Here is a 12,569-nt window from a genome sequence, read left to right as displayed (position 1 = left end):
ATATGAAAATGGTCTGACTATGTAGAGGTTTACGGGTCTGAGGTCCAAAATGGGCCTCAGGGTTCCGTCCTCGTTTGGGATGAGAACATATAGGGAGCAAACCCCTGTGTTTTGATAATGGAGGGGGACTGGTACTATTGCATATTTTTGTAGGAGGGAAAGCACCTCTTGTTTTAGAAGTGTTAAATGCTCTGTTGACATTGGACGCTGTTTGGGTGGTATGTTTGGGGGAGTTGAAGTGAGTTCCAGGCAATAACCGGATTTTATGATTTGTCTCACCCATCTGTCCGTGCTAATGGTGTTCCAGACAGGTAGGAACTTTACCAGTCTTCCTCCGACACGAGTTTAATGGTCTGGGGGGAGTGGAGTGAAATCATTGTTTGGAGGTAAAGGCAGTGAGAGTATTGATAGTTTTGCTTCTACCCTTGTTATTATTGCCCCTGTAGCCTCCTCTGTAATAACCTCTGGTAGAGGAGGGCTGGGTGGGACTTTTATAGGGGGAGGAGGAATTGTGAGTGGTAAAACCTCTAGAGGCGCCCCTATAAGAGGAGCGATGAAAAGAACTTCTGGGAGTTTGCGATTGCAAAGCTCCCATTGATTTAGCAGAATCAGTATCTTTTTTAAAGATAAACACTAGGTCCAAATAAATGTTCCTGATCAATGGGTTGGTTCAATATAGTGGTTTGAGCTTCGGGTTTGAACCCTGAAATACGTAGACATGTATGTCTGCGTAAAAGAATACTGGTATTGATAGCTCGGGAGCCTGTGTCTGCAGCATCCAGAGCACATTGAATAGATGTATTAGTTATACGTTTCCCTTCCTGGATGAGATCATTGGCCCTTGTTTTATATTGATCTGGAAGGTGTTGTAGTAGGGTCTCTAGTTCGTCATAGTGTGCCCTATCATACCTAGCCAGCAAAGCCTCTGTGTTGGCAATTCTCCATATGTTGGCTGCCTGGGACGCTGTTCTTTTACCAGATGTGTCCAACAGTTTCGATTCCTTATCAGGAGGTGGAGCATCGCCTGAGATCTGAGAGTTAGCCCATTTCCTGGCATTGGAGACTACTAAGGAATCTAAGGAAAGCTACCCTTTAATATAGACAGGGTCAGCTGGGGCAGACTTGTTTTACTTTTCCACTCTTGGATTAGTGACTCTAGCCCTTACAGGATCCTTAAAAATGTTATTAGCGTGTTTGATTACCCCTTTTAACATTGGGAGAATGGAAGTGGACCTTTGAGATGGTGCAAAAGTGTCCATGAGGAAATCTTCTATAGGGTTTGTGTGCAAATTCACACTGTGGTATTCTGCAGCTCTGTGTATGAGCTGAGTGAATCCTATAGTGTCCTCTGGAGGGGATGGTCTAGATGGGTAGATATCATCTTGTGGTGTGTCAGGAACATCTGGTGTGCCATAATTGTGCCATAATTCATTTGGGATATTAGGATGAATAGGTTCCCCTAAAGGTTCATCATCCCCTCCGTCCCCAAAGTGGTGCTCATCATCCTGAGGTGAAGGAGATTATGAGGGTTCTGAAGAAGGGATAGGAGAGATGTGGTGTGGAGGAGGAGGTGGAGAAGGAATTCTTAAAGGAGAAGTAGCAATGCCTTTTCTTTATGGGAGAGGAGCTGGTACAGGTTTGTTCATTTTCCTTTTGTTGGAAGGACTAACTATAAGGTGACCTGTCTTTGGATCTATTTTAAGAGTTTTTTGGGTTGGATCAGGGCGAAAAAGCTCCTCCTCTGGAGTGTGTTGCTTCAGCGCCGATTTGTTCGGGTCCGACTGTCTGTGTGGCACAAGTTTTGGAGTTGTTTTATGCTCCTTAGGTTTGGAATCAGGAGTTTTCTTGGGTTCTGAAGGTTTAGTTGGGGTCTTTGGAACCAGTTGTTTGTTTGGTTCCAAGGATTTTTGTCGGATCTGAAGGTTCAGTGCCAGTAGATTTCAGTGCCGAATGCGCTGATTTGAAACCAGGCATCGGTGCGGACAAAGGCAGTGGTTTTTTTGGGTTTGTCTTTTTTTGGTGCTGGGGATGGGGTTTCGGTACCAACGGTAGGCTGGCTTGTCAGTGGTTTCTCTTTCGGTTTGTCTTTTTTCGGTGCTGGGGATGGGGTTTTGGCACCGACGGTAGGCTGGCTCGATCCAGAGTCGCCCATAGTCTAATGTGTTGACTTCTATGCCGGGCCCGAAGGCGGGGCGTGGGAAGTTTTGTCCCGGTGTGCACCTAGGCCTGAGGGTGAAGGTGTTACCGAAGCCTTTTTATGAATGGGTGGGGGGGGGGGGGGAAGGGGTCGACGTCAGTACTTACGACCCACTGCCCTGGAGTGATGTCTTCGATGTCGGAGTCGCCTGCTTCGGAGGAGCTAAAGTTGCCCTCTACGATCTGCTCCTGCACATTGATGCCTTGTTGGAAGATATCGTCCGGTATCGATGTCTATGATCGAGCCATAGTTCTTCGAGCTCGACGATCCGGAATTGTTTTCTTCGAGCAGAAAGAGGCACAAGCAGGACAGTGTCGGGCCTCGTGCTCGGGCGAAAGGCAAAGGTTACTCACCTCGTGAAGATCAGCTTGTGGAAACTTGGATCCACATTGAGGACACTTTTTGAAAGGAGTCCTTTCTATGAGCCAAAAGACCCGATGGCGCAGATAGGGCTGAAGGCCTACGTCGATGATCGGAATCGAAGAAATTCAAGTTTGTAGAGTAGGCGTCGAATGGGAAACACGATCAAAAACGATACCGAAGAATGAGTGAAGGATTGCATGTCGAAAGGTAGATCAGTAACGACACCGAACTGTAGCGCGTCAAACATCTGAGCCCGATGGCAGAAAAAAACAATCGGAGTCGATGCCCATGCGCACTATTCTCCACAGGAGGAGTCACCTATCTCGTGACTTCTAAAGCCTTCTTCAAAGACAACAACAAAGTGCAAACTTTCGGGCCCAACACCAGATGGTGATCTATGCACAGTGTGTGATCTGCAGCTCATATTCCTCGAACAGAGAGATTAAGAACTAAGTTTCCGCCATTGCTGAATGGAGTGGGGAAATGGATCTCTCGCTTTAAGAACACTGCAAGAATAAACCTAGTGAAAGGATTTATTAAAAGCCTGCTAGGTAGTCAAAATGGAGAGCAGACTAAGGCAGTGTTCGCCCAAGCTCGTATCCCAGCAATTACATGGACAGACACCGAGCATGCTGGGGCTTCATTTAATTCATACAGACACCAAATACGGATGGCCATGAGAGAGATGTGCCCTGACTTAGGATGGTTAATAGCAGCGGCTATGAAACCAGGGGAGAGCATAACAGATTTCTGGAATAGAATGAGAGTGCGTTGGGGACAAGAGACAGGCCAGCCGTGGACTGATACAGTCCCATGAGTTGCATTCTTTTACAATATACTCAAAAAGGGCTACCCACTAAGATACAGAGCGGACTGAAGAGTGTGGTTGGGTTAGACACCATGCTCTGGCAGGTGTTAAAATCCGCTCAACAGGGGAGATGTTGGTGGAGTAGATGGTGTCTGGGCCCTATAGTTATCCCAATCAGCAAGGACGTCAACATCGTCGTCCTGGTCAGTATCTTGGCGGACATCATCATCATTGTCTGTGTCTGGTTGTGTGCCTACTGGACACCTTGGTGAGCAGCGGTAGGTCTTGGCGTTGGTGCGGGAGGTTAAGGAGCGGAAGAAGCTGGTGCAGAAGGTGGAAATCTGCGATTATAGTCATCCAACATGTGTTGAAGGTTCGAAACTAGAGACAGTGGAATGTGTGTCATAGGGACCCCATGGTCAACATCCGAGTAATCATCATGTACAGGGAAGAGTGTTTCCTCGACCTCATTGTCGTCATCTTCATATTCCTGGCACTTAATGTGCAACTCCGAAGTACTTGACGCAGGACGAAAAGTTTCATCCACATAGGAACCATCGGAAGAGTTCTCTTCTGCAGACTCAAATAACTTAGCCAGAGGCTGAGAATCACCCTTGAGAGGACTCAAATCCAGCGGAGCGGGACGTTTGACAACCGAAGCCGTCACCATTGTAAATGTAGTTGCAGTTGCCAAGGAATATTTCGACGGTTCCATCGACAAACTCTTAGAGGTTTTTGACTTTTCAAGACCAAGAGTCGACGAGGAAGCAGAAGTAGTCGACGGAGGCTGGACCGTCACCTTAGATGCAGATGTCGACGCTGATGAGTGTTTCACCGTCGACGGTGCAGTCGACGAAGAGGTAGCCATCGATGTAGATCTTGTGGTCGACGAGGCAGTTGTCAACGATGAAGGTACCTTCGACGATGAAGATACCATCGACGACGATGATGTCGACGAGAGTGGAGCCGTCGACGAAGGTGCTGTCGTCGACGGTAGGGATGCCATCGACGAAGGAGGTGCCGTCGACAGGAGGCGCGTCGACGAGGTCTTCATCGACGAGAGTCGTTTAGCCTGGGTCGTCGACGAGACAGCCTTCTTCGCCGTCGACAAGATCTTAATAATAGAGGAGATGGGTCTCACCTCTGGGATCGTAGTCGACGAGGTCGTCGTAGTAGTCGTCGTTCTCGTCGACAAAGAACATGTCGTCGTCATAGTGAGTACAGCGTTGACGGATCTTGTAGTCGTCGATGGGCGCGTCGACGATCTCGTGACAAGCTGGCGCTCGTTTTAGATGACGAGGGCAGAGCCTGGGATTGCGACGCCAGAGTACAAGGTCCCGCAGGCATAGAGGCCGGCAAATCCCGTGGAGAGACAAACTTTACCAGAAACTTCTTCTTCTTCAAGAAAGGAGAAGGCAACTCAGTGTCTGACCCACGCTTAAAGGAGATCTTAGAGTGGTAAAAAGACACACTATCCACATCAGTAGCTGGATTATCTGAAGTCTTCAACTTCTGAAGCCACAGAAGGAGACGGGCCTCTCTATCCCTTAGGGTTTTTGAAGAAAATGTCCAGCAAAACTTGCAGTCCTTTACCTCGTGGTCCGGGTATAAACAGTAAATACACTTACTGTGAGGGTCCTCATGGAACAGGCGTAGCTTCCCACAGGAAATGCAGGGTCTGAATAAAGACTTCTGTGTAGACATTCTTGCGAAAATTGACAAATTGTGGAAGTTGTGAGAAAAAACTGAGCAGAGCTCAGGGAGACTCCCTTCACACGACGTGCGGTAGAAATTCTGAGGGCTTGAGCTTCTGAGGAGAAGGTTCTAGAGGGTGCTGTAGCCTGATTGGCTGGAATGCGGACTATTATAATGACTTAGATATGTTACTAAAGTGAGATCTCCTACAATGCTTTCTATGGGCCTAATTGTGTTCTATGCTACTTTAAAACGTTTGGCTCATTTTGTTCTATGGTAGTTCAAGACTTATTTTAAATTATACATACTGTGAAATATCATTATGAATATTTTTTAAATATTTATATATGTATATATGTATATTTTTTATATATATCATGTATATATGTTTTCTTTCTACTATGATATGTACCGTGGGACTCCCACTTCGACGACGGGGAATAATTCAAGCATGTGAATTTATGAAAGACACCCCTAATACTGGAGAATTTTAAGATGTCCTTATTTAGTCATCTTCATATTCTACCATTCCTTCTGTATCTTAAAGACAAGTGACGCAACGACTGAGATGCAGCAACAATGTGCTTCGCGCCCTTCCTCACATCCTGCCACAAGATATGGGGCAGATCATATTTCTATACTACCCCAATGGCAGGAATCAGTTTCAAGCCACCTTTGCTGCTGCTCGGACTTTGCACAATTCAAAACATTTGATAAAAACCTGGCTTATGTCGAGGCTGAGGTACACCATTGGTATCTGTCGCGGTTGAGGGATTTCGGCATTCAGGGCACAGCTCTTGCCTGGTTCGCCTCTTTCCAACAAGGGAGGACGCAAAGAGTACAGCTGGGAGAATTGCTCTCCACTGCAACACCAATTTCATGTGGAGTGCCGCAGGGGTCTGCTCTGTCGCCCCTTTTATTTAATATATACCTACAACCGTTGATTTCACTCCTCAATCAAATGGATTGTCAGGTGTATAATTACGCTGACGACACCCAAATCATCATCCAAATGGATGATGCTCCTGGGGCGTTAGCAAGGCTGCAAAATATCCTTAAGCATACAGCCAATTGGATGTCTCTGAACTCCTTAAAAATCAACCCTGACCAGACGGAGGTTTTACCAATCACCATTGCTGGTAACCCATGGCACGATGGGTTTTGGCCAAGAGAACTTGGGCCACCCCCAGAACCTGCAGCGGTGGTAAAAAGCCTAGGCATCCATGTGGATGATAAACTATCCATGCGGAAGCAAGTCACCACGGTGGTAGGAACCTGTGTCGGTCTTCTCCGACAACTTAGGAAAATTGCGCCATTATTATCATTCTCCACCTTGAGACGGGCGGTATCCGCAATGATATTATCAAGGTTGGACTATGGCAATTCGCTTTATTTAGGACTGCCCCAAAAACTTCTGGACAAACTTCAAGTGGTGATGAATGATGCCGCCAGGCTCATTTTTAAGAAACCAAGGAGCTCGCATGCGTCCCCACTTTTGCGCGAGCTACACTGGCTGCCAGTAAGGCAGAGGGTGCTCTTTAAAGGGCTCTGCATTGCACACAAATCGCTCTATGGAAAGGCGCCAAGATATATCAAGACCCGTTTGACTCCATACATACCGGGTAGGGCGTTAAGATCTGTTGAAGCAACCCTTCTTACCCAATCACGCTTCAGATTGGCCACAGTGGGTGGCCGCGCCATTTCCAATACCCTCCCAGTAGTCTGGAATAATCTGTTGGCAGATTTGCGGAAGGAATCCAATTTGATGTCCTTCCGGAAGAAGTTGAAAACTGTTCTTTTTCAGATGGCCTGGGTTGGGCTATAACTCCTGGCAGGGTTTTTTAGGAAATTGTTGTGCTACCTGACAAAGCGCTTAGAGACCCCTGGGTTATAACGCGCTATATAAATCGAATAAAATAAATAAATAAATAAATGAGAATTTCTCTGCTCTTTATTGCACAAACATAACATAACAAACACATGTCTATCAACAATTAAGGCTTCTGCCTAGTCAGAGCAGCCTTACCTTGGTAGCAGAGTACACCGTCAAGAGTGGCACTGGGTACAGGGCGCTGCCTGATGAGATATTCAGGATCACACCTTTAGACCTGCGGGGAAAGGTGAACGACACGTCAGCGCAGGGTCTTCAAAGCGCGACAATCCCACATGAATCAGGGGGGGGGGGGGCGTGTTTTATCTCACCCGCCTCTCCTACAAATTCATTTTTATTACTTCTGTTCCAACAAGCCACCATTGCCTACTTCAGAGCACTTTCGGCACCATGTGAGCAGCGACAAGTGGTGAATGGACGTGTAGGCTTAGGGGGTCAGGTGCATGAAGGGGGCACAGAGGGAGGGATGAGGCCACTTTTTGTTGTTTTTTTGTACTGCACAGCTTTGGTGGTCTAACAAGAATACAATCAACAAACAGTCTATCAGGCAGAGCACAATGGAATGGTACTAAGCACCAAAAAACAACACACAAATTCAACGTATATAGTACACCTTGTTACACCCATCACTGACTCAGAATGACCCACGCCTCACAACACTGAAAACAACAAGACACGTCCCACGCAGGAGTAAGAACACGTCACCAAGACCCAACACACCACAGATATACCACTTGGTTATCACTGTGCACATAACAGTGTCTCCTACTAGGGGGTATCTCACAACAACAGAACCACTGGACAGACCTGCTGAAATACGTCCAACACAATCTGCTAACAAGGCCCTCAACAGCGCCTGAACTCACAGAGAGGCACACAACACAAGGCCCTCAACAGCGCCTAAACTCACACACAGAGGCATGCACACAACACAAGGCCCTCAACAGTGCCTGCACTCACACACAGAGGCATGAACACAACACAAGGCCCTCAACAGCGCCTGAACTCTCACACAAAGGCAAGCACACAACACAAGGCCATCAACAGAGCCTGAACTCACACACAGAGGCATGCACACAACACAAGGCCTTCAAAAGCCTGAACTCACACACAGAGGCATGCACACAACACAAGGCCCTCAACAGCGCCTGAACTCACACACAGAGGCATGCACACAACACAAGACCCTCAACAGCTCCTGAACTCACACACAGAGGCATGCACACAACACAAGGCCCTCAACAGCGCTTGAACACACACACACACACACAGAGGCATGCACACAACACAAGACCCTCAACAGCGCCTGAACTCACACACACAGAGGCATGCACACAACACAAGGCCCTCAACAGCACCTGAACTCACACACAGAGGCATGCACACAACACAAGGCCCTGAACAGCGCCTGAACTCACACACAGAGGCATGCACACAACGCAAGGTCCTCAACAGTGCCTGAATCTACACACACAGAGGCATGCACACACCACAAGGCCCTCAAAAGCGCCTGCACTCACACACAGAGGCATGCACACAACACAAGGCCCTCAACAGCGCCTGAACTCACACACACAGAGGCATGCACACAACACAAGGCCCTCAACAGCGCCTGAACTCACACACACACACAGAGGCATGCACACAACACAACGCCCAAAACAGCGCCTGAACTCACACACAGTGGCATCCACACAACACAAGGCCCTCAACAGCGCCTGAACTCGCACACACACAGGCATGCACACACCACAAGGCCCTCAACAGCGCCTGAACTCACACAGAGGCATGCACACTACACAAGGCCCTCAACAGCGCCTGAACTCTCACACAGAGGCATGCACACAACACAAGGCCCTCAACAGTGCCTGAACTCACACACACAGAGGCATGCACACAACACAAGGCCCTCCACAGCGCCTGAACTCACACACAGGCATGCACACACAGAGGCATGCACAAAACACAAGGCCCTCAACAGCGCCTGAACTCACACACAGAGGCATGCACACAACACAAGGCCCTCAACAGGGCCTGCACTCACAAACAGAGGCATGCACACAACACAAGGCCCTCAACAGCGCCTGAACTCTCACACAGAGGCATGCACACAGCACAAGGCCATCAACAGAGCCTGAACTCACACACAGAGGCATGCACACAACACAAGGCCCTCAAGAGCGCCTGAACTCACACACAGAGGCATGCACACAACACAAGGCCCTCAACAGCGCCTGAACTCACACACAGAGGCATGCACACAACACAAGGACCTCAACAGCGCCTGAACTCACACACAGAGGCATGCACACAACACAAGGCCCTCAACAGCGCCTGAACACACACACAGGCATGCACACAACACAAGGCCCTCAACAGCGCCTGAACTCACACACAGAGGCATGCACACATCACAAGGCCCTCAACTGCGCCTGAACTCACACACAGTGGCATGCACACAACACAAGGCCCTCAACAGCACCTGAACTCACACACAGAGGCATGCACACAACACAAGGCCCTCAACAGTGCCTGAATCTACACACACAGAGGCATGCACACAACACAAGGCCCTCAAAAGCGCCTGAACTCACACACAGAGGCATGCACACACCACAAGGCCCTCAACAGCGCCTGAACTCACACACACAGAGGCATGCACACAACACAAGGACCTCAACAGCGCCTGAACTCACACACAGAGGCATGTACACAACACAAGGCCCTCAACAGCGCCTGAACTCACACACAGAGGCATGCACACAACACAAGGCCCTCAGCAGCGCCTGAACTCACACACAGAGGCATGCACACAACACAAGGCCCCCAACAGCGCCTGAACTCTCACACAGAGGCATGCACACAACACAACGCCCTCAACAGCGCCTGAACTCACACACACAGAGGCATGCACACAACACAAGGCCCTCAAAAGCGCCTGACCTCACACACAGAGGCATGCACACACCACAAGGCCCTCAACAGCGCCTGAACTCACACACACAGAGGCATGCACACAACACAAGGACCTCAACAGCGCCTGAACTCACACACAGAGGCATGTACACAACACAAGGCCCTCAACAGCGCCTGAACTCACACACAGAGGCATGCACACTACACAAGGCCCTCAACAGCGCCTGAACTCTCACACAGAGGCATGCACACAACACAAGGCCCTCAACAGCGCCTGAACTCACACACAGAGGCATGCACACAACACAAGGCCCTCAACAGCGCCTGAACTCACACACAGAGGCATGCACACAACACAAGGCCCTCAACAGAGCCCGAACTCACACACAGAGGCATGCACACAACACAAGGCTCTCAACAGCGCCTGAACTCACACACAGAGGCATGCACACAACACAAGGCCCTCAACAGCCTCTGAACTCACACAGAGGCATGCACACAACACAAGGCCCTCAACAGCACCTGAACTCACACACAGTGGCATGCACACAACACAAGGCCCTCAACAGTGCCTGAATCTACACACACAGAGGCATGCACACAACACAACGCCCTCAACAGCGCCTAAATTTACACACAGAGGCATGCACACAACACAAGGCACTCAACAGCGCCTGAACTCACACACACACACACACAGGCATGCACACATCACAAGGCCCTCAACAGCGCCTGAAATCACACACACAGAGGCATGCACACAACACAAGGCCCTCAACAGTGCCTGAATCTACACACACAGAGGCATGCACACAACACAAGGCCCTCAACAGTGCCTGAACTCACACACACAGAGGCATGCACACAACACAAGGACCTCAACAGCGCCTGAACTCACACACAGAGGCATGCACACAACACAAGGCCTTCAAGAGCGCCTGAACTCACACACAGAGGCATGCACACAACACAAGGCCCTCAACAGCGCCTGAACTCACACACAGAGGCATGCACACAACACAAGGCCCTCAACAGCGCCTGAACTCTCACACAGAGGCATGCACACAACACAAGGCCCTCAACAGGGCCTGAACTCACACACACACACACAGAGGCATGCACACAACACAAGGCCCTCAACAGTGCCTGCACTCACACACAGAGGCATGCACACAATATAACGCCCAAAACAGCGCCTGAACTCACACACACAGAGGCATGCACACAACACAAGGCCCTCAACAGCGCCTGAACTCACACACAGAGGCATGCACACAACACAAGGCCCTCAACAGCGCCTGAACTCACACACAGAGGCATGCACACAACACAAGGCCCTCAGCAGCGCCTGAACTCACACACAGAGGCATGCACACAACAAAAGGCCCTCAACAGCGCCTGAACTCTCACACAGAGGCATGCACACAACACAACGCCCTCAACAGCGCCTGAACTCACACACACAGAGGCATGCACACAACACAAGGCCCTTAACAGCGCCTGAACTCACACACACAGAGGCATGCACACAACACAAATACCTCAACAGCGCCTGAACTCACACACAGAGGCATGCACACAACACAACGCCCTCAACAGCCCCTGAACTCACACACACAGAGGCATGCACACAACACACGGCCCTCAACAGCGCCTGAACTCACACACACACAGAGGCATGCACACAACACAACGCCCTCAACAGCGCCTGAACTCACACACAGAGGCATACACACAACACAAGGCCCTCAACAGCGCCTGAACTCGCACACACACAGGCATGCACACACCACAAGGACCTCAACAGCACCTGAACTCACACACAGAGGCATGCACACAACACAAGGCCCTCAACAGCGTCTGAACTCACACACACAGAGGCATGCACACAACACAAGGACCTCAACAGCGCCTGAACTCACACACAGAGGCATGCACACAACACAAGGCTCTCAACAGCGCCTGAACTCACACACAGAGGCATGCACACAACACAAGGCCCTCAACAGCGCCTGAACTCTCACACAGAGGCATGCACACAACACAAGGCCCTCAACAGCGCCTGTACTCACACACAGAGGCATGCACACAACACAAGGCCCTCAACAGCGCCTGAACTCACACACATAGGCATGCACACAACACAAGGCCCTCAACAGAGCCCGAACTCACACACAGAGGCATGCACACAACACAAGGCCCTCAACAGCCTCTGAACTCACACACAGAGGCATGCACACAACACAAGGCCCTCAACAGCACCTGAACTCACACACAGTGGCATGCACACAACACAAGGCCCTCAACAGTGCCTGAATCTACACACACAGGCATACACACAACACAAGGCCCTCAACAGCGCCTGAACTCGCACATACACAGGCATGCACACACCACAAGGACCTCAACAGCACCTGAACTCACACACAGAGGCATGCACACAACACAAGGCCCTCAACAGCGTCTGAACTCACACACACACACAGAGGCATGCACACAACACAAGGACCTCAACAGCGCCTGAACTCACACACAGAGGCATGCACACAACACAAGGCCCTCAACAGCGCCTGAACTCACACACAGAGGCATGCACACAACACAAGGCCCTCAACAGCGCCTGAACTCTCACACAGAGGCATGCACACAACACAAGGCCCTCAACAGCGCCTGTACTCACACACAGAGGCATGCACACA

At 49.9% G+C, this 12,569-nt stretch overlaps 1 protein-coding gene across 1 annotated transcript in view; it reads right to left on the bottom strand.

Annotated features, from left to right (window-relative positions):
* HSD17B12 (hydroxysteroid 17-beta dehydrogenase 12) overlaps positions 1-12,569 on the bottom strand; it is a 331,988-nt gene that overhangs the window by 73,536 nt on the left and 245,883 nt on the right. Inside the window, exon 8 of the mRNA XM_078684345.1 lies at positions 7,090-7,171. Coding sequence (XP_078540471.1) covers positions 7,090-7,171 — 82 coding nt within the window. The remainder of the gene's footprint in view (positions 1-7,089; positions 7,172-12,569) is intronic.

Source organism: Lissotriton helveticus, chromosome 3_2, assembly GCF_964261635.1.
Source record: "Lissotriton helveticus chromosome 3_2, aLisHel1.1, whole genome shotgun sequence".
NCBI lineage: Eukaryota > Metazoa > Chordata > Amphibia > Caudata > Salamandridae > Lissotriton > Lissotriton helveticus.
The sequence above is the reverse complement of the archived record's forward strand: the minus strand, read 5'-3'. Positions and strand labels throughout refer to the sequence as shown.